Source organism: Alosa sapidissima, chromosome 13 (genome assembly GCF_018492685.1).
Source record: "Alosa sapidissima isolate fAloSap1 chromosome 13, fAloSap1.pri, whole genome shotgun sequence".
NCBI lineage: Eukaryota > Metazoa > Chordata > Actinopteri > Clupeiformes > Clupeidae > Alosa > Alosa sapidissima.
In genome coordinates, this window is record NC_055969.1 from 21,207,498 (window position 1) to 21,231,499 (window position 24,002).

The 24,002-nt window shown below is 43.7% G+C and overlaps 1 protein-coding gene across 1 annotated transcript in view; it reads right to left on the reverse strand.

Moving 5' to 3' along the window:
• The window catches only part of grk3 (G protein-coupled receptor kinase 3), a 65,785-nt gene extending 42,394 nt beyond the window's left edge, over window positions 1-23,391 (reverse strand). Inside the window, exons 1-2 of the mRNA XM_042059936.1 lie at window positions 21,024-23,391; window positions 10,577-10,653 (exon numbers count right to left, since the gene is read on the reverse strand). Coding sequence (XP_041915870.1) covers window positions 10,577-10,653; window positions 21,024-21,136 — 190 coding nt within the window. The 5' untranslated portion in view covers window positions 21,137-23,391. The remainder of the gene's footprint in view (window positions 1-10,576; window positions 10,654-21,023) is intronic.
• Window positions 23,392-24,002: the final 611 nt, after the last annotated feature.

The following is a 24,002-nucleotide window of genomic DNA, read 5'->3' on the forward strand; positions in this document are numbered from 1 at the left end:
ACAACTCTGCAACATCCATTCCAGAACTCCAACAGATGGAAGGAGAGAGGGAGGAGGAGAGGAATGGCAAACAACTGAAGGGGCCAGGGAGAGAAAGACAGAGAGGGATAGAGAGAAAGGAACAGAGAGGGAGAAAAGAGGGAGAGAAAGAAAGAGAGGGAGGGAGAGAAAGAGGACAAGAGACAGAGAAAGAGTGGGATATAGAGAGAAAGCGAGAAAGGAACAGAGAGAGAGAAAGCGAGAAAGGAACAGAGAGAGAGAGCGAGAGAGAGAGAGAGAGAGAGAGATAGAGAGAGAGATGGAGAGAGAGATGGAAGAGTGCCCAGCTGTTGCTTTCCCAGGCCCTGGGTTTGGTCGTCCCTGGCTGCCCGTCAGTAATTAACGGCGCTGCCATAATTAACTCGTCAGAGAGGAGTCACACTCAGCCTCACCGTCACGAGCACTGAGAGTGTGTGTGTGTGTGAGTGAGTGAGTGTACGTACATGTGTGTGTACGTCGTGTGTGTACGTACATGTGTGTGTGTGTACATGTGCGTGTGTGTACATGTGCGTGTGTGTACATGTGCGTGGGTCATTGAGTGTAAAAGAGACAAGTGTTGAAAGCAGGGTCTCATTGCCATTATTGTTGCTGCTGCTATTAATAAGGGGGGAGGAGAGATGGACTGTACTGAGTAGGAGAAGAGAGAGAGAAAGAAAGAGAGAGAGAGACAGGGAGAGAGGGACGGAGAGAGAGAGACAGAGAGAGAAGGGGGGATGCAATGGGGGGGTTTAAGAGCAGGAAAAACGCAGACTGACAAACAGCGGAAGATGTTTGTTTATGTCAGCGACAGTGGAACTGGAGGAGACCGCACTGATGATAAAACTGCTCGCCTGTGTGTGTGTGTGTGTGTGTGTGTGTGTGTGTGTGTGTGCAGCTGTGCTCAGCCAGTTTCCTAAAACCTAGCCACCTCACATGCTGACGTCACACCTCGAGAGGGAGAGAGACAGAGAGGGAGGGAGAGAGAGAGGGAGAGAGTGAGAGAGAGAGAGGGGGAGAGAGAGAGAGAGAGAGAGAGAGAGAGAGAGAGAGAGAGAGAGGGGGGGGGGGGGGGGAGAGAGAGGGGGGGGAGAGAGAGAGTGAGAGAGAGAGGGGGAGAGAGGGAGAGAGAGAGAGAGAGAGAGAGAGAGGAGATGAGAGAGAGGGTGAGAGAGGGAGAGAGAGAGAGAGGAGAGGGGGAGAGAGGGAGAGAGAGAGAGAGAGAGAGAGCGAGAGGGAGAGAGAGGGGGAGAGAGGGAGAGAGGAGAGAGAGAGAGAGATGAGAGGAGGTGGGGGGGCACAAAGAGTGGAAAGGGGAGTGGAAGAGGCCGAGCAGGCGTGAGAGTGGAGAGAGATAAAGAGAGGGAGAAAGAGAGGGCTTGAGGGAGGGATGGAAAGGGAGGGGACAAACACAAATGGATGAGAGGGTGAGAGAGAGAGAGAGAGAGAGAGAGAGAGAGGAGAGAGAGATGTGAGCGCAAGAAACCCCATGCTGCAGTGCAGTATCAACACATCAGCAAGGCGACAGCAAAAAAAAAAAAAAAAAGCAGGAAAAAGACAATAAACAGAAATGGAGCCGCACAGTGTCTAAGGGCTCATGATGACACTGGCTCCTCTGTCAGTGTGTGTGTGTGTGTGTGTGTGTGTGTGTGTTTGCATTCAACTTGACACAACGCACCTCTCCACAGCAACACAGGGAGGCTGAGGGGAGGAGTGTATGCCAGAGAGGGAGAGAAAGAGAGAAAGAGAGGGAGGGAGAAAGGGAGGGAGAGAGTGTTGCCAGAGATATTTGTCTCCACTGCTCTGTTGCAGGGTTTCCGAGGCGATCCATCATTGACTGACCAAAGGAAGGAGAAAGGTCACGGCAGCTGTCAAACACAACCCAGCAATGAGCACACATGTATGCACACACACACACACACACCTCAAAACACACACACACACACACACAAACAAGAACACACATCTACTAAGAACCAGCTGTGTCTCTCTCAGTCTTTCTAGTCAGTCTAGACACAGACACAGACAGACAGGGAGAAAGATGCCTTAAGATCTGGCAGTGGACACGGCTAACTCTCCATCGGACCTGCCTCTGGGGATGGGGGGGACTTCCTCTTGTTTTACACAATTCCTCAGACAAACCCTCTTGTCTCCACCATGACAGTTTTACTGCCGTGCAGTTTCGGTCAACTTCACCTTTAGTGAGGCAAGCTGTCCAGACCACTGAGGTCAAGCTGGCCAGAAGAGACATTGCTTCAGTAAAGCTCAGAGTAAACTTTACCGCTGGGTTATTATACAGGGAGGAAAAGCCTGCGGACCATCCACAGCATGCATGAGCTGCATCATGTCAGCAAACGCTGGTGGCACTTACAATGCTTTCACAAGTTCATTTAGAAACATTCATCATTCTCGTCATCTAATTGGTTCAGTTACTACACACCCACTCACTTCCTCCCTCTATGTCATTGGTTAACAGTAAAATCCAATGGTATCATTTCGTCTTACTATTATGATCAGGAGTGTCTCTGGATGAAAACCTCCTGTCAGACATAGCCATAAGTCCACCCAAATCTGCTGCAAGTCGGCCTCCATGCACAGTTTATGCAAGTCACCACACAGGTGTGTGTTGCCTGTAGCTGCAGTGCCAACAGCCCATAGGTTCCATTCCAGGTGAATGGACACACACAGACACAGACACAGACACAGACACACACACACACACCTCCACCTCCTTATCTGTGCTGTAATCCACTATGGGTAAAGGCGTGGGCCAAATCAGTCCACAGAGATGCAAATGCACTCCAAATGGACCCTAACCCACGGGGTGCTCAGATTAAGGGTTTAGCTGCAAGGATGAGTACCAATCAATGGGGACACAGGAAACAACAACAGGCCTGAAGGTGAACTCGACAAAAGAGAGCGTGTGTTAGTCCTGAGAAGAAGCTCAGAGTGATTTAACTTGCAATTAAACCTGACCAATGGCTAGGCCCTAATAATCAGTCCAGTGCTTTAGGGGGTGTACAGACTCACCATGAACAAAGCTGGGAGAGGATGGTGTGGTGGGGGGTGAGAGGTAATCACTTCTCTGGTGACATGCAAAGAAGCAATTCACAGAAGCACAGCAGCACCCAGCACATTTGTCATTCAAATTCACAATGACCAAAAACCAACGGGAAGTTCCTTGTTCAGAAGCCGATGCAAACACACAGAGGGCCACACACACACACACAAAATCAGCTAACTTTCTTGAGCGCTACTCTCATTCACTTTTTACACTCAAATCAAAGACTAATATAGCAAGTTTGACGCACATTTAAAGTTTGATGCACATTTGAAACCATGCTTTGAAGTGAACATGCTTTCAAAATGACTTGCAAAGTTTTTAACTCCTCAATTAACAACATAGTCTACAAAGCCCGGCAAAAAAAAAATGGATAAATTTCACGATGTTCAAAAAGAATGTTTGAAAATCAAAATGTAATATATCCTACTGACACACCAATGCAGAACAGAAAATAAAGGCGTTAAGCAGGCTTGGAATTTCACCATTCTGGGGGCAAGGCCACTTGGCCTTCAGTTGGGCATATTTGGTGGGGGGCACAAAGGCCACATGTCAGGGCACCAAGGCCAAAGTTAACTATACAGTAGTAGACTATAAAAATGATCAAAGTTGTATTTAGCCTATTCACTGCAGTAGACCTGCATCACTGTATGAAACATTACAAAAACATGAAATGAAAACATGACATATTACATAGAACTGTAAATCATCTGACCATCTAATATTTACAGACATCTAGGCTATATATAACATTTATTTTATATTTGGCCTGTTATGAAATCATGTATTGAACAATTTAAGCACAGCTCAGCTTTAAGAAACTCAAATAGCCTAGATGCATGCTTAGCATTTTGTGATCATTAAAGGAGAATTCCGGTGTGATATTGACCTAAAGTGTATTGAAACATGATACCGAGTGTGAACGTATGTCTCATAGCCCATCTCGGCTTGTCCCCTGCACTCCAAAATCTGGCTAGTTAGCCGATAGCAACTGGAATCCATGCATTTCCACTGAATTATTTTTGGAATCTGATCCCTTATCATACCTGTTCATTCTTACTCGTTGCTCGACTTATCGTGACTAAATTCAAGATGGCTGCAAACACTAAACTTCGTGAAGATACTGTCTGTATAAATCGTCTTGTAAGTAAACTACCAATGTCTCGTTTTAAATGTCAGGGCCCTCGGAAGTCTACCAATGAAGTGTGGAGATACATTGAGCCTCGTAAATGGGTGTAAAACAGTGATTTATTTGCATGGCTAGCCCGATGCCGAAGCACCACTATTGAAAAAGCTGTTGGTAGCATCGGCTAACTTGCGCCAGATTTTGGAGTGCAGGGGACAAGCCGAGATGGGCTATGAGACATACGTTCACACTCGGTATCATGTTTCAATACACTTTAGGTCAATATCACACCGGAATTCTCCTTTAAGGCTACTTTCACAAACTCTTAGTCAGCTGTCTTCTGATTTACCATATCTAGGCGATATTTGTAACATTTATTTTGTATTTGGCCCGTTATGAAATCATGTGGAACAATTTAAACACATTGTAAAACTTAAAGCCCAAATTTGGAGACATCCATGTATGTCGAACTTTACTGCAAATTCAAAACTGGATTACTCTGGAACGGCTAACTGTACAGGGGTACGGTAAGGTCTCCTGTTTATTCTGATATATGGTTTGTCATATGTTAAAAGAAGGATTCGTAAAGTATTCCACCGAGATGAATGGGTAGGGAGATCACGGGACGCAAAACCTTCAGTAGAATGTATGATTTAATTGAATTATATTATTAACTTTTCTCGCGAACCGTTCAACACAGCAATTATCGGCTAACATCGTTTAAAAGCTGAGAAAAAGCTCTTTCATGTGATACTTGTGATATCTGTGTGATGAATAGGCTACTTCGCGAGTAGTTCAATTGAGAATGGGTGAATTTAGACGCACTTTCTTTCTTGCGCTGTCACTTTCTCCACTGCGTAAAAGACTAAATTAATCTGCGCTGTGAATGCTAAGATTATTTTGACAGGCCACAGGCTAAATAAAAATCGCTATTAATAGGACGCAAAGCAGAATATTGAAAGAAGGGGGCACCAAGGCCACCGTGGCCTGTAAACCTCTGATTTTCAAAGGGCCTCATGGCCAACGCAAGGGGCTACGATACTGTAAAGCCAGATTAATGCCAGATTTCACATGATTTCATTGTGCATTGTTTTCCATTGTATATTACACTCTGTTCAGAGATAAAGGTAAGCACAAGCACCGCCAGTGTCACGCTTTAGCTGTGGACAAAAAAGTCTGTCAGGGTCACGTCTTAGTCATGGCCAAAAGGGTCATTGACAACCATTTTTGAACATTTTCACTGCCAAAATGAACACTGGAGGTGAGCATATCTAGCCTGTTGAGGGTTACGGTCATATGTGAGAATGTTCGCGAACCAAGAATTTCGCATTATGATATGACAATTACCCTCAGAGATTTCCCCCATAGACTGTATTGAGAACACTGAAACTATAGATTGTTTGTGTAGAATTCTAGAAGGAACCAAGAAAAGAATTCACTCCTAAACAGTCTAGAGAGCCTCAGACTGGTGCTGAAAAAAACCTAAAAGACGGGTCAGGTGCTGCGTATGGCTCCCAGCGTCATTTCAATTCACTCCCTCGGCCCTGTCACCTGGGACACCGTCGCCCTCTGAGACCACATGCTTAACAGCGCGCACGCACACGCATGCACGCACACGCACGCACACACACACACACTCCAGGCCCCCTCCCATGAGATGTGCATCACTGTGCAAATGGAAAGTCACCTTGGAGGCCTTGTATGCATGACTGTGTATGTTTGTGTGTGTGTGTGTGTGTGTGTGTGTGTGTGTGTGTCTGTGGGCTTCCCTTGGGTGAAGAGGGATTCCCTCTCAGCGTGAGACACTGTTCCTGCTGATACCAGATTCAAAAGAGGGGTGAATTAAAAACTACTGGGCTTTTAAACGCGCTTCAGCAATCCATATGTTCATATCTCAGTGGCGAGCAAAACACTGTTGAGCTGAAGAGGAGGATTCAGTGATGCACCATCGTTAACTCTAAAATTGGCAAATGAGGGCCATATATAATTTCTATTTAAATCACAGATCCACATCAATAATCAGCTCACTGGAGATGGAAAAATATGAAAAACAATGTGCAAATCTAACTAAAAGAGCACTCGTGACCAAGGGAACAAACTATTAGTAATTTCCCCTCACGGGATCAAGAGTATATATACTTATACGTAATTCATTGGCCATGAAATGGCTGGTCGATACCTATAAGTAGGGTTGGGTATCGTTTCAATTTGAACGATTCCGGTTCCAATTCCAATTTCTTATTTCGATTCTCAATTCCGATTTTTTTTAAAGGCAGGGTCAAAAAAAGTTTAGGATATTTTAAATGAGCTAGCTAACCAACGGTCTTTCTCAGGGTATCTGCACATTTTCCAAGTGCAAATTTAAAGACTTTTTAAGACCTTTTCAAGACATCTAAATGAAAATTAAGACTATACCACAACAAAAAGATATATATATGACTGTTTATGAAATAGTTTTTTTTCCCTACTAATTTTAACCCCCACCCCATTTTTGATGTCTACAGAAGTTACCAAATATACTTTGGCGAAAGAAAAATAATTGTGTGTGAATTACCTTCACAGCTATAAATGCCCAATTTTAGGGTCTGGGCTGCTTGCTTTTGAAGCTGGCTGTACATATTTGGTTTTGCTTACTGCTGAGGCTGACTGTTCTTCACCTGTGTCTGTAGTAGCCTATGGCTACTTGCCAAAGACGTGCACTGGACTGGATTCCCTTCAATATTTTTTTCAAAGTTAGACTAAGCTATTTACATATTTTAATATAATATTAAATAATAAGGCTAATTTTAATAATAAGCCTACTTTATATAATTTACTATGTGCATCTATTGTCCAATATGCAGCACAGCAAATTAAAGTTAATCCACTACTTTACATTTTGCATACCAGTTGTATCTAAACCAACCAAAGCTTGACTGAAACATTGTAAAACCATTGACTTGTTTTAAATTAATTAAGAGACAGGTCCTCCTCGCATGATCCTGCTGAAAACTGCTGGTTTCATCTCAAGCACGCACGTATTATGAACGCACGTATTTTTGTTATTTTTATGTAGCAGTCGCCGACATTCAAAAAATATGCGGCTATATTTCACAACTTTTGCGAAGTAGGCCTAGCCTACTGGGAAACGCTGGCAAGCAAGCTGCTGGCAGATATTACAGGTAGGCTATTATAACTTAAGACAGATATTTTCTTCCCTAGGCTAGGCCAGCAACACACGCTGGAAAGATGCAAACAGATCAACTTAACATATACAGTATTTCCTCCTGATTGCGAAGCACTGCACATAATTTGACCAGCAGTCTTCGCATCCATAGTTTGTGAAACGATGCTGCGTCTGAGCAAAGACTTTAGATGCCAAGCGCAACTCCAAAAAGGAGAACAAATGAGCGTCTTGCTTCAGGCTACGCCGGACGCCGGACAGGGCTTTTAAAATCCATATGTCCGGCCTAAATTCGAACATATGGCCAACCTATCGCTAACTGGCTTACCAACTCTTTCTCCCGCTCATTCTACCATAGGCTCCCTGTCTATCTCTCAGGCCTCAGCTACACCACGAAAACGTCAGGCATATTACTTTGTACATAGGCCTACTGTATTATTACCGTTTTCACACCTTTAACCAAACCCATGAAAAACATCTTCACTCTGCAACCACTACACTTCCTCCCGTAGCCTAATAGCCTAGTCCCTTATACAATTGCGTTTTAAATACACGAAACTGGATGGAGACATCACTCGCTCTCTTGCACTCGCTGGCGGTCCCATACGCACATTTAATACCTCTCTTTCGAAAATTCAGTTGTATTTAAGACGTTTTAAGGATCCGCGGGAACCCTGCGGGAAATAGTCTGACATTCTCCATGAATTTTTATTCTATGAACTATGCGCTTCTTCGTTGGTGTTCAGCCGTTTCTTCTTCCGGTTGGCGGACTGGGAATCGAAACTAGGAATCGAAATTTAAACTTTTGAACGATTCCGGGAAAATCGCAAAGATAGTCAGGTTCCAACCAATACTCGATATTCGATACCCAAGCCTACCTATAAGCCAATAATGCCAAGAGGGGTTGCTTTAAGAAGCTAAAAGAACTTTGAAAAGCTCTAATAGAGTAAAGGTAGCCTATATAAGGTGATGTAGCCGTTCTGCCATCTTTGCAAATGTGCACTTCCAGTCTCAAAATAGAACACAGGAAACAGAAAGACCTGACCAATCAGAGAGAGAGAAAGAAAGACTGCTCAAATAGTGCAAAGAGAGAGAGAGAAAGCCTGAGTAAAAATGAAAGAACAGAGAGAAAAGTGTGAAAAAGAGTGTGATGGGGAGAGGGGGAGAGGTGGAGAAGGAAGTACAGACAGACAGACAGACAGACACAAGACACATTATGAGCAGTAGACAGAGAAACTGGCACAAAGACAGAGTGATAGGAGGCTATCCAACCCTTACCAAGCCAGAAAGAAAAGCAATCTGGCAACTTTGTCATGCCATAGAGGTCCTTGCAATTGCATCATAATTTGCTGTGTTCAGACAGAGTTCAATTCCAAGCAATGATGCAAGTCGAAGCAAAGGGGCGAAGAGACACACCGAGTGAGAAAAATCACATGACGGTGTTTAGTTAGACATTGAGACATGCTCAAATCACTGTTTATCCAACAATGTCTCAAAGAAAATGATCAAAGACACAGACAGAAAAAGAAACAGAGAAAGAAAACAAGTGAAGGAGAGAGATAAAGGGAGAAAGAGTGAGAGAGAAAAAGGTAAAGTGAGAGAAAGTGGGTGAGTGTGACAGAAGCAGTGATCGGCAGATAGAGTGAGTGAGACTGAGAGAAAGAAGGTAAAAAAAAAAAATATGTGTGAAGCACGAACGAAAATTACCGCAGCCTATTCTCCAGTGGGACGAGAGGCCTAGTTGTAAGCACAGTTAACGGAGCCTGCAGGGCAGCCTGTTGCCATGGTAGCTCCATCATTAGCGCTTCAGTGGCTCAATCTGAGGGCCTCCTGCTCTGCCTAAACACCGCGCTACGCGCCCCCACCCCCTCGCCTCCCACCTGAATATCAGTCACGTGCCCCCTCCTCCATCGCTTGAATGCCACCTTCACCCTTGCCTGAGTGCCACCTTCAGTCTCTGCCTAACCTTTAGATAGATAGATAGATAGATAGATAGATAGATACTTTATTGATCCTCAAGGGGAAATTCAAGTTACTTTAACCCTTCACCTTAACACCACTCTTCCCTGAAGAGGCCCGCTGTGGTCTACAGGTGTACAGACCTGGACCACCACCTAAGAGGGGCGCAAACACAGCAGCCGCCCCAGTTAAAGGATTAACTTCACTGGGAGATGCAATTGCCAAACCAGACCAGTGTTTTTCTCACTGATGTGATGTGCCTATTTTAGGCAGGTGGAGCAGAATGCTCACAACACCCTGGTCGTGTGATATTCAAGGTACAGTGAGCTCTTACTTAATGCATATTTTCATACTACTGTACTGAGGTGTGAATCTTTTTTCAATGAGGATGACACAGCAGTAGGCCTATGTGTAATTTGCTAAAAATATCATGCAGTCTTGGCTACCATATTATAAATAAAAACTTGGATAACATTTCAAATTGTTTTCACATTCAAGCAAATCAGGCTTATAGAATAATTGAGATACTATCCTAAATTCAAATACAACATAGAAACTTCTAACTTTTACAAAATCAAACTATGGTAAACCTACTGAAAGGACAGGGGATTGTATTTAGCTAATGACACCACAGGACATTTTAGCAAGTAGGCTAGTAGCATTAAGCTAAGGTTGTGTGGATTGTATTTGGCTAATGACACCACAGGAAGTTTTAGCAAGTAGGCCGCTAGCATTATGCTAAGGTTGTGTGGATTGTCTAAATGGTGTATATGCATAGTCAGTATCTGTATTGACTGATATGATCTAGAACAGCTGAAAGTTTTTGTTTACATTGACTGCATTCGACTACTGCCATATGACCCTGTGTAGAGTAACGGTAGTGGAATGTGTAATGTGTTAATGTGTTAAAAGTAGTGTGCAGTTGATTGCCATTGTCTGTTTATCTGCAAAGTCATTTTTCATATATTATTAGACCTGCGTAATGACAGTGAAAACGGAAGGGTAAATGGAAAAAGGACTTGTTTAAATTCATTATGCTTGCATGCATATTATTCTCTTACGCTAATTGATTGAATTTAAAAAATGATTATTTTCAGTATTACTTTGCAGAATCTGTATAGCTAGGACCTTAGTGCAACGTTTTCCCCAGACCTAATATAGTTTCCTTAGGATAAAAGTGTCTGCTAAATGACAGCACAGAAATGTGAACACTTATGCCATTAGTCCGATGGAGTGATGCAGTCAGACTCACCGATTTTCTGGTTGAATATTTTGTCAAAGGTCAAGTCATCTCTCTCCTCCAGGTACTTCTGCATCACACTGCGAATACTGCAGAAAGAAGAAAACGCAATTACTTACACTACAAAAAACAAGTACACACACACACACACACAACAGCACACACACACACATACAAATACACACAGGCATGCACCAAGTGGGATTTGCCAAATCCATCAGACACCGCTGAGAGAAGATGAGCACACACCATTACTTCTGCGTACTGGCACGCACACACACACACACACAGACACACACAGACACATCAAGCTTGAGCTGCTTCAGAACAACCCAAACCATTAGTTTTATGCTTACAGTATCCCCTCACAGTTGATCACACACTAATCACCACCTTCAGCTCTCTCATGTTAAAAACACAGCGCTAAGCTAATGCTAGAGCATACTTAGCCTCTCGCACATAAGATCCACTGTGTTGCGCTAAAACTAGCAGCAATAGCACTCGTCGCCGGGAGCCTGCCTGCCTGTTGCACCTCACACTTCCAGTCCAGCCCAGTGTTTAGCTGCTTTACACAGTGGGTTTTATGCGTGACAGTGTTTCCGCAACGAACACCACTAACCATTCGGTGAAAACGATTCAAAACGAGTCAGAAAAGTCGAGAGAGGACCAATCGTCAAAAAGTTCATCCAAAACAAACCAGAAAATGGATTCAAAGTGCTAAATACCGGAATTTTCCTTTAAGTCTACTGTGTAAAGCTAATGCTAGCCGCACTAGCTCCTCTCCAGCCAAGCCCAAAGTCCCTGCCCTATTTTCAGTCTCTCCAGAGCCACCTGCTCCTGGTTGCTGGTCCACCAGGCCTATGTGGATCCTCAGAGGCGGGCGTGTGTGTGTGTGTGTGTGTGTGTGGAGGGCATGTTGTGCTCCACTGGGCAAGGCCAGGCTCTGCTCTGACTGGATATCCTGGGAGAGGGTGTTAATGAGGCCCACGTTTGGGAGAATGATTCAATTAGCACCCCCCCCCCCCCCCCCCCCCCCCCCCCCCCGGGCCCATTACCACACTGCCAGGGAGCAGCAGAGAGAGAGTGTGTGGTGTGTGTGTGTGTACGCTGCCTGTGGGGTGTGTTGGGTAGCTTCTGTCCTTAGGCGAGGTGACTGGTGCATGCTGTTGGCGTTGAGGCTTTGCAGCTGACAGCACTGTTGATGACTGTATTAGGCTTGCTTGCGTGTGTGTGTGTGTGTGTGTGTGTGTGTGTGTGTGTGTGTATGTGTGTGTCTCCACTCAAATATATACACACATAGACAGACCTGTTGAGCCAGTGCCAACAGTAGTAGACTGTTAATCCCGGAGCCCTTAACACACCCCCATTTTCAGATTTTCAGACTTTATTTACGCTTTGGTCCATGATAACGCAAGCATTTATGTCTTCAAATATAGCTAGATTAACTTCAAATGCAAAGATAAACATGTGAAAAATACGTGATTAACACTACAGGCTTGGCTCTCCTAGACGCCCATATGGCATGGCAAAAACCTGCAAAACTCCCCAGGTGCCTCAGCCAAACACACACCCAGGTCCCTGGGGTGTGGCACACACACCTGAGGTATACAGCAGGGCAGATAGACACATAAACACACGTATCCATGAGGGGGCTGAGCAGGGCCTGTCCACAGAAAGACACACACACGCATCCCTGAGGTGGACATACACAGACCGCAGGTGCTGAGCAGAGGCTGTCCGGAGAGGAAGAGGGAGTGAGGGAGTGAGGGAGTGAGAGAGAGAGAGAGAGAGAGAGAGAGAGAGAGAGAGAGAGAGAGGGGGAGAGGGAGTGAGAGAAAGAGAGTGAGAGAGAGAGAGAGAGAGAGAGAAACATGCATCCCTGAGGTGGTGAGCAGGGCCTATCCACAGACACCCAAACAAGTGCGAGTACACAGACAGGGGGTGGTGAGGGGGGCAAGCAGCCAAGGTCACGCTTTCAGTCAAGTGTTGCATGCGAGTTATTCCTCGATCAAAACAGCGGGCCAAAACACAAACGGTGTGATAAAACACGCCATGAAAAAATTCGTGGGGTGGGAGGGGCCAATTTCTAGGCACTTCAAGCAAGTACAGACCCAACTTTCTGAAAAACAACTTGGAATGACCATGCATGGGATACCTGGCCTTCATCAATCAGTGAACTACAGGTTTGTGAGAGTGATCCATCATGGATGTTTCAAAGGTTTCAGTGATCCCAGTAATCTCCTCCACTAACGGTACTGGCTTTTTACATTGTTTTTCCTTTTTTTTAGCAAGCAATCAGCAAGCAGTCTAAACGGCATCCACAGTTGTAAATTATAGCACTATGAGAGTATTTGTTTCATTGAGTCTTCTTTGCAACATTAGCTTGGCTGACACCAGATTCTGAAATCTCAATTGACCGCTCATTCACTTCCGATTTCCCAAAGGGTGACCAGTAATGCACTAATTAAACTAAGTTGGTACATTAACTCATTGAGTGCCAAAAACGTAATATTACGTTTTTCCTTCCCATGCGTTGAGTGCCAAAAACGTAATATTACGTTTTTAGCTTTTTTTTTAAATTACTCTAACACACCTTATATGTGATTTTGGGAACTCTGTGATGAATGGAAATGAAATATATGACAATCGAAAACTCACAATCTGGACATTTTATCTGGACATTTTATCATAACTCGGTTGCCGCTTTGGGTCGAATCAGTGACGCATGCATGTCAGGTCAAAACCAGGCCATTTTCGTGGGTCTATCATTAGGTGGCAGTCTCGCCAGGTCTCGCTGATCACTTCCCGGAAAGTTTACAGGCAACACTTCATATTTCATGAAAGACGTTATATCTCCATTTCTAGAAAAAAAAACAGCAATTTTGATGAAAACTAGCCACTGTTTAGCTTGGGATTTCTCAGGAACAGAGGTGTGTAGAAATACACGGTTTGCACCCACTGAGAGCTTAAAGTCTCACCTTTTAAACGAGCCATTGTATGTGTTCATAGCTATAACGCAGAATATGCTGTGGCTGTACAAAAATCATCAACAATGGTCTAGATTGCTGGCACTCTAGGACAAAGCTTCCGAAAACAGCTTGGCATTCAATGAGTTAAGAACCGCAAAGTACGAAAGTACAGCAAACACATTTGTTCATATAAGCCTACGTTTTAAATTGAGTTATTTACTCAGTTCCAAAGAAAACACAAGGCCATGTTGTTTAACACTGAAACTGGTTGTGTTGAACAGTGCTGCTGACTGGTTCAATGGGAAGGTCCCCAGATGGAGATCCAGACCAAAATCAAATGTGCCAACCAGGCCCCAGCTGTGGCGCAACTCGCTGGGGCACCTGGACCGTAAGCCGGCGACCCGGGTTCGATTCCCGCCCCGTGGTCCTTTCCGGATCCCACCCCTGATCTCTCTCCCATTCGCTTCCTGTCACTCTCCACTGTCCTATCATTAAAGGCATAAAAAAGCCCAAATATTTAAAAAAAAAAATGTGCCAACCAGTCGTCTGGATTCACTCAGGTGAATGCAACATCACTTTAGCATTTTTCCTTTTATTTCTCTTAGGAGATCCTTTCTTTTTTTAAAAAAAGTATTTTTTTGGCCTTTTTATGCCTTTAATGAGACAGGACAGTGGAGAATGACAGGAAGCGAGTGGGAGTGAGAGTCGGGGTTAGCCGGCGTACGGTGCAGGTGCCCCAGCCAGTCGCGCCACGGCCGGGGCCTTAGGAGATCCTTTCTGATAGGCCATTAGACAAGTGCTGTTCAATTATTTTAATGTAACATTTAGATTTGGAGAAAAAAAGTGTCTGCTAAGAACCATAACCAAAAGCATAAACATACATTTTGTATACAGACAGGACAGCTTGATTGCCTTGAATCTCTACTGGAGCTAGCAACAGTGACGCACAACCAAAGTCAAGACAAAATCTGCAAGCAACTGCAACTGAGCTTGATGTAGCAGTGTGAGCATTAGTAAGGCCTCCACTGGCACACACACACATACACACAGGACTGATTACAAGAGGCCAGTGTCACTGTCTGCCTTTTCTCACCACACATGAATGACATCGTAATGCCTGCTAGCTGAATGCTAAGAATTTAAATTGACTGCAAGCTTAACGTTAACAAAGACTTTATCAGGTAGGAACTGATAAGGACGTGCTTAGTAGGCCAATCTGAAAAAGAGCCAACATGTGAATGTGAATGTAAAAGCTTTATCTGCCCCAAAGCCAGACACAGTGTACTATTGAACAGTGGCATGTCAGATTCAAGGTACAGGGGTACGCTCTGTGTACATTCTTGTGTTGTGTTGCAATCAGTTTGTGTGTAATGTATCTGAAGCCAGCCAACACTGCAGGTTGTGGATGCTGGTCCTGGAGCCTCCGTCTCACTGTACTAAAGGCCCACTACTCCCCTTCAGTAGACATCTGTGTGAATTCTCCCTCATACACCCACACCATGTAGCTGGCTTCCTTAACCTCTCATTCTCATACACCATCTCACTCGCTTCCTTAACCTCTCATTCTCATACACCATCTCACTCGCTTCCTTAACCTCTCATTCTCATACACCATCTCACTCGCTTCCTTAACCTCTCATTCTCATACACCATCTCACTCGCTTCCTTAACCTCTCATTCTCATACACTCGCACAGCAGCTCACTCGCTTCCTTAACCTCTCATTCTCATACACCATCTCACTCGCTTCCTTAACCTCTCATTCTCACACACACACCATCTCACTCGCTTCCTTAACCTCTCATTCTCACACACACACCATCTCACTTGCTTCCCTCATTCACACACACCATCTCCCTCGCTTCCATAACCTCTCACACACACACACACTCTTTGGCCATCTCCCTTGCTTCCTTAACCTCTCACTCACACACAAATGTGCACACACACACCATCTCCTCCTCTTCCCTAACCTCACACACAAATGTGCACACACACACACCATCTCCTCCTCTTCCATAACCTCTCTCTCTCTCTCACACACAAATGTGCACACACACACACCATCTCCTTCTCTCTTTATTGCTCCTCCTCTTCCCTCTTTTGCGTTCCTTTCCCTTCCTCCTTCTACGTGACTCAAACAATCTTTTGCTTCTCCCTCTCTCTCTCTCTCTCTCTCAAACAATACCGGCAGCGTCCATCTACACCAACCCAACCCCCTTCCCCTCTCCGACCTCCAGCCCCTCAAACACTTGCAGTCACGCCGTCAAAATCTCACCTCACTGCCAGCAGGCTCTAACGGGGCCTGGGGAGAATGTAGCAAAGCTGCGTTATATCCCCCCCCAAAAACGCTTCTCTCTCTTGATCAACCGCAGAACTGATCACCCTTCTCTATTCTCTGGCTACACCCCCCCCCCCCCCAATACTGATCAATCTCTCTCTCTTCTCTCCCTCCCTCCCACCCTCTCCAGATACACAACCTGTTAACCTAATACAGATGTCCCCAAACTAATAATCTCAAAATAGCCTAAGTAAATCCATCAACCAATCAATCATCAAACTAGAGGGGCACTCGGAGAGTAGAGGCCTCTACCAAGGCCAATGTGCACAAATAATTACTCCTGAATCAGATCCTTCATCCAGGTTCACTCCAACAGTTTATACAAAAATGTCATGAAACACCAGCTTGATTTCATGTAATAATGCTGACAAACAAATTAAAAATATTATACAACCTCTTTTGCAGAAGTAATCAATTAGGTATACCACATTCTACACTACAAGAAAAAAATACCATGTATTCCTTTTCCTTAATTCTCTGCCATTTTATTCTTTCTCAGACTCCTCTCTATCCCCCTCTCTCTCTCCCTCACACACACACACACACACGCAAAAGCTGGATTACTATTAGAGCCAATTGAGGAGATCACAGAGATTTTCAGAGCGATCATCTTTTTTAAATCCTTATCAAGGAGATCACAGAGATTTTCAGAGCGATCATCTTTTTTAAATCCTTATCAAATTACACAACAAATGACTCCTCTAATGTCACAATGGATGGTTGTTTGCTCACAATCCAATCAATGACTGGGTGGGGTTAATGAAAGGGGAGTGGCATTAGTTGTTGTGTGTGGTGGACATTTGCTCCTTGAAAGACAGACAGACACACACACACGCCTTCCTTGCTGAATGCCTGTGGGATGTTTAAAGGCAACCACACTAATGACAACAACACTGATGTCAGTAATGCTTTCACTCAATCTGTGCTAATACTGGCTGCTGTGTGCCCCATCAATGTTAATCCCTCCTTTTACACACACACACACACACACACACCACACAGTTACGATAGGAGCCTGCACACACAGGAGTCATCCTGATTTGCAACCACGGCACACTTCTGTGAAGATAACCTGCACAATGATGTTTTCCTTAGACAGCCTCTGCATCTCGTGGAAGACACTCTGCTGGTATCTCCCTCTTATCTCATTAACACAGAAACGTCTTGATGGGTGATCAGCCTTCACATTCAAATCCATCATAAGCGCATTGCCGCGGCCATATTGCATAAACAAGAGGCTTATTAGTTCATCTCTCTGCGCTGCATGGTAATTACTGTATCCAGACAGTTTTGGCCGACTTGCAGCCGTTATTTACTTGTGAAAGAAAGTAGCTGTTCAGCCATTGGCACCACCCATTCCTTCCAACTACATCATCCCAAACACCCAGATTAAATCTTAATAAGTTTAGCACCCAGTCCACACTTACTCCTCCATACCTAACATATTATGGCAGACAATACTATGTGTGTGTGTGTGTGTGTGTGTGAGCTTATACTATCATCCACTGCAATAGTGATTAACCATCCAGCATCCACTCAGGAAGGATAACTTAGAATTTGGGGCCTAATTGCATTAGAATATTGGGAGAAGGTCTGTGAAATCGCTCTCTACGCTCTACGCACACACACACACACAAACGCAGACACACACGCGTACGTTCACACACACAATTGCTCACACACTCAACACACTGGCAGGCCAGCGCTGGGTGCAAGGAACGGTACGTAACGTGGGCCTAATCATACTTAACAGCAGCCCTAAAATGTATGGGATTGTCAGGCCTCCATTCTCCAAGCTCACTGCATACATATGCATGCAAGCATACCTACATTAATACAATGACAATGGAGAATGGCTGCCTTGTTGATTAGTAAAAGCCATGTGGCCACTGATGCCTTATTCAATGTCAGGACAATGAAACATCTCTTCATGAAGATACAGTAAGAACAAAACAGACGCCATCATACACATCTCTTACTGACACTAGTGCTGGGCGGTATGACCAAAAATGTATATCACAATATTTTTCAAAATTCATACGGTTTCACGGTATATGACAGTATTTTTTTCCATGCATAATCAGATGTTCACAGCAATTTCTACAGGTTGAGAGAGGAATTGCTGCAGTCTAGGATGGTCTATTTTACTGTCATGATGTAGAATAACTCTACACTAATGGTAATGCAGTTTTGCATGGCCCCAGAAAATGATGCTGTTTACAAAGAGCCACTCATGATTCTAATGAAGAATCTAATCAGAATGCAAAGACAATTGCAGTCAAAATACAGAATTTTTACTGTGCAAATTTCACAATCTTGTATAAAACCAATACAAAAAGTAGTGCAATTTGCAATAATTATACTTTTTTGAAAATTATACAATTTGAAAATAAAACCTCTCTGCTAATATGCTTACTCTGTCAAATAGGCCTATCAGAAACATGCCTTATTGTTATTAGTGGTAGGCTAACGTTAACTTCATGTGAATGTGGATGTCTTATTAGCCTGCCATGAGCTTCGGTTCGGTTCGCTAGGCAAAACATTAACAAAAAAGTTTGTTTTTGGTGCACTGATGACAGTCAGGATCATTTCTAACTAGCCAGCTAGTATTGCTCAGTGCATGTCTATAACATGCTTTACTTGCTACCTGGATAATTTCAGCGAATATTCAGGTGAGATGAATGATAAGAACATTAAACTTCACTGTGTTCGGTGGGTTGCTAACTAACTAACTAACGACATCACCTACTAGCCAGATAGTTACAGCTGTTGAACAATCTCAATAGAATTTGAGACGGTAAATCCCTTTCAATGCAGTATCCCTTAACGTTTTTCCTTAACTAAAGAAACAATTTAAGGTATTCTGTGCAACACCCTTAAATAAACCCCCTACCTAAGGAGAAATTAAGCCTTAAGGGTCATACTTCAGGGGAAAAACTTAAGGTGTTTTGTGTTTACCACTATGCCTCGCAGTGGCACTATGCGTGCGTGTGAAAAAAAAGTCCCGTCTGAAACACTGTCGCGTGGCGCAGCGTTCCAAACGTTGTGTAATCAAATACACCGGTATGGCGGTATATTAAAAATTCATATCATAACGAAAATATACACCGGTATACGGTGTGAACCGGTATACCGCCCAGCACTAACTGACACACACACACACGCTGAAACGCACGTGGAAGCCCCAGAGTGATGGTGAGGCAAAGACGGGTAATGCTCGTGCTTGAGGACATCCCTCAGCAAGAGCGAGTGAGTGAGCGGGCGAGCAACTGTGCACGAGAAAGAGAAAGAGAGAGTGAGTGAGAGGAGAGAGAGAGAGAGAGAGAGAGAGAGAGAGAGAGAGAGAGAGAGAGAGAGAGAGAGAGAGAGAGAGAGAGAGAGAGAGAGGAGAGAGAGAGAGAGAGAGAGAGAGAGAGAGCACAGCCTGGCCTCAGATGGTGAGATATGCACATCTATGGTAATAGGAAGGGGAAAAAAAGGCCATGTCCTTCCCTTTTCTCTCTCTCTCCCTCTCTGCTAAAGAGGGGACACTCCATCTTTCAGTAGTGTTTGGATGGGGAAGATAAAGGGGGGCATGGGTGGAGGAATAGAAGAACTAAGAGGGTTAGTATCTATGAAATTGATTCGGAGGACAAACTGGATTGCTTGCTTTTCTTCCTAAAGAGCAGCAGTGATGAAAGAGCAGTCTGCCTTGAGTTTTGTTCAGGGTTTAATTGAGCAGCTGGGTAAACCCGCCTGGCTCTTTCAAGGGTCAGCGAGCATGCAATGGTCAGGTGCCACCCCAGAGAGGCAGCCAGAGCATGCAAGCCGGGCAGCACAGACATTTGGGGGAAGTACCACACCAATACACAGATTCGCGTTTGCACTGGTCCGCGTGTCTGCTGATAAGCTCCTATTCAGCAGTCATACTTCACAGACTGTTTGAACCCTTTTGACAACATCGATTAGGATTGCTGCTCTAACAAAAACCTACTCTTTTACAAATGACGAAGCATTAGACTAACTACATTAATCTCCATTACGAAGAACGGACAAATACATTAAGGTAGAACAATTAGTCCATGCCCACAACATTTTACGGGAGCGAAGATGAGGCCTGCAAACCACAATACATCATATCCTGTCTAGCAGACACTGAAAAGGCTCCATGCAACACATGGCGGGTCTGCACATGTAAAGAGGTTGTGCACAGAAAACGCAACCCGCCTGTTAGACTACACCACTGCATCCATTTTCATTTTAAGGCTAAAGTTATACAGATCTTTCATCCAACCAAACTAAGCGAATGAGTGAGCTACTCCAGCTGATCACCATAGAAACTGTCTAAACTTACAAGTGCTGAGCTTCAGAAATGTCCTCACACTCTGTAATTCATGTTTATGGTCCAGTGTTTGGCCGGATGGCATGCAAAATCCTCACCAGCAATGCATGTTCCAGGTTAATAGGAGGTATATCATTTGTTTATTTTATTACATGAGTCATTGAAAAACATGGATAGGAATTTGAAAGAAAATGTGAGAGGAAGGACCTACTTTGATTTCCCTGTCTGAGGCCTACACGTTACCCTTTTCACACCCCACCAATGCTTGTTTTAGAGGACTGGAAAATGTATTTTTTTCTGCCTGTACAACACTAACAAACATCACTTCCTTAAGAAATAAGCTAAACCACCAGTGGATTGGTATATTAGAATCACAGTTAATTTATGACAAAATTGAAATAAAAAACAGCATTAAATCATTACCTATTATTGTGTTAATATTGATAGTGCTATTATTCGTTTCCTTAGGAAACACCTATCTGGTAAAGATCAATATAGTACATAAGTCACACTGTTTGTTAGCTAGCTATCCTTGGTAGGTTACTTGTCTCTAACGTTACGGTACAGCATACATTAAACGGTCATGTTGAAATGACATCTTTAGTTAGGCTAATTGTTTGAAATAGGTAAACGAACAGTTAATTTGGTAGAAAAGGATGGATGAACAGGGTTAACAGTTCACTTCAGATGCAGTGAGGTATCTAACGTCAGTTCACTTATTGGTCGAAATGAAATGAGACAAAGTTAGCTTGTGTCAATAACCTGGTGACTTACCTAACACTCAGGCACAGGATAAAAACAAGATAATAGCACAACTAGTCTTTCTTACCTGGGTTCAGGGAGGATGATTTTCTTACTCGCCCGGGCGGCTGGAGTAGATTTACTCTTCTCCATCGCCATCAGATAGCTGACATCGGCGAGAACTGCTTCTAGGTCCGCCATCTTCAGCCCTGGGTCGACCGAATCGATACAGAACCAGAAGCAGAAGCAGTCGTGGATGGACACAGATGCGAATGTACAGTCAGGTCCGTTTGAATCAAAGTCCAACCGTGACCAGTAGCGGCTAGTCAGGAGCTCGGGCCAAGCATCCAACTGAGCCTTTAGTTCTCTTCCTCAATGATCACCAAGGTCTCAAAAAACAGCCATTGTGAGACATCGCCAAATGTACTCTAAAGGGGAAATCGAGGTCTTAAAATCTAACCAAAAAATATGAACTCGCATAGGAAAACAGGCTTGATGCCGTTAGCTACTGTAAACGACAACGTTGCATGGCCATTACAGACAACCCGTTTCGAAAATGATGAAGATAATGTTGCGGCTTTGATTCAATTGATAAGAATTTTGCTCCTCGCCCTTTCTCCAGGGAGCTTTACGATCTTGAAAATATCCACCTGCAAGCTGATTATATAAATGACGGTTAGGCTAAATTAAAAATACAAGCTACATAATCCAAAACCATTTCAGACAAACACTGCGGTGCGCAAGGTTGGTTAAGTCGGGCAATTCATACAGGGCTCCTCTTGATTAGGTTATCGCTCTTGCAACTAAAATCCATGCGAGATTAACACATCAAAGACACTGGTAGCAAATGCATCCAAACGCTCTCCAGACGACAGTAAACACATACAGCTAAATCAGCTAAATAAAACGCGACGCCATAAACATTAACACGTGAGCAAGCCAGCTCGCTTGGTATCAGACACGAAAATGGACGACTCATGCGCCTATATGTTGCTTCATTTCCAGTGATAAATTCACTGACTGAAATGAAATATCCATTCTGTTACAGAAAAATAAAAAGCAACTGTGCTGTTTCGCCCAACTGTATTTTCATCGCCTCCGATGTTGCTTCCTGTATGTCCAATGCCTGCGAAACGACATAAATAATGGCAAACGACGCGACACAAACTGGTTAATTATCTAAGTTGCTGGATAAATATTCGTGCATGATAAAAAAAAAAGCATTCGAGTAAACTGATACAAATGTCTAGTCCTAACAGCAAAAGACTATTGAATAGCAGAGACCGTCTGAAAATACCGAAAATGACAGCATCGACAACGTCAAGTTGGCTTCTCCATTTTCTTGGGTTGACAACAGAGAGGGTGTTGCGATTGCTCGTTCCCCAACTTGCAATGAGCAAGTTAGCCAACTAACGTTAGCTACCTCGCTAAAAGCGAGAAACAGAAAGCTAGCGATTTGACTGCTTGGCAGGCAGCTTGCTGCTGGTAGAGTACTAACTTAGCTAGACAAGCGTGTTGACAGAATCAAACGCTATAAATCTATATTTGCATCTCTATCACGCACTTTCCATAGGATTAAATGTCAAACTTGACAGTTTTCGAATTCTTTATTGCGAACTAATGTAATGTTTTGTGCAAGTTGAATTCTTCCTTTCTTTTTCTTGAAGAAAGCTAGCGTTTGTGAGCTAACTAGCGTTTGTATATAACTGTGGAGGGGGAGGGGGCGTTTGAAAAGGAAATAAGCAAACGTTGGCTCGAGAACCAGCTTGGCAGACAAGCCCCAAGTCTTCAGCAAAAGGAGCACAGCACCGATTCTTTTCTGGGATATTCACAACCCCTCCTAAAGCGCTGTAGTCGCCTTGTATGTCAATCCTAAAACTTCAATGTTGCTATGTTGTTAGCTTAGCTAGCTGGCTAACTAGGAATAACACATCAGCTAACCAGCGAGCTAACTCTTGCGGAACTTCATTTTGTAGCGTGCTAGCTACCCAAAACGACAACCACAGTTCAAGCGTGCGAAAGGCACTGGCCAACTACCTAATTATGGAAAACATCAATGTATTTCACAGGCAAAATAGGCTACTAGAGCTGTTACTTTTACACTCGTTGCTGCAACATACTGGCTGTACTAAAGTTCTTCAATAAATAGCTACCACCACTAGATAGTACTGTTTTTCTTCCTTGAAAAACTCAAGACACTTTCTTTTTTGCCATAAGCATCCGCATTCGGGTCGCTGAAGAAGTCTTCATTTGAGTTGACGATTCAACATTTGCGGCAACATCCGTTTCGGTTGCTGTTGGTTGTGTCTTCTCAGATATCCTGAGGTATTAACAAGAAGGAGTTTTGAACGAACAGTCTCTTAATCCGTGAGAATTCCCTCCACAGTGAGCTCTCCGTTGTAAGTGTCTCTGGAGTGAGGTTCAGAATTCTCAGGCAACCAAACCGAGATCCCCACTTCCTCTCAGTGCCTGCCCGCAAAGTACGGAACTGGATTTCCGTAGGAGTGGGAGTTAGGCTACTACAACCTGTTTCCTCAACACATTATGAATAGTTTTTCTCAGTTGCTTTGGTAGCCTTTCTAGAATTCGGAATCCTCCAAATTACCCTAGGCTACTTGTTCAACACAGTTTTGTAGTTTTAAATCAATTAACATAAAACTAAGTTTGTTTTTGATGATAGGCCTCAATCAGGAAATATCTAAAATGTGAAAGAACACTGAGCCAGTGCTGAGCAAGTATGAAGGAAAGCTACTGTAGGCCATGTGTGCCACAATGTCTGACAACAAGGTAGCCTATCATATGTTTACCATTGAGTTTGACTAAAATTTACTTTCCAGGGGATTATATCGACAGGGATTGTAGTTTTGTTGAACAAATAATAATAAAAACCTAACGTAGGCTACACCTCTGATGGCAAGGACATGTTCATTTACTTCTGTCAAAGAAACAAAAGGATTCTGATAAAATTAGGCCTCTGAGCTTTTACAGTAAGTGGTGTGTTTGTACAAATAGTTTTGAGAAATGCACTCACTGTTTGAAAAATGTTCAGGATGATTTGAGAAATGTA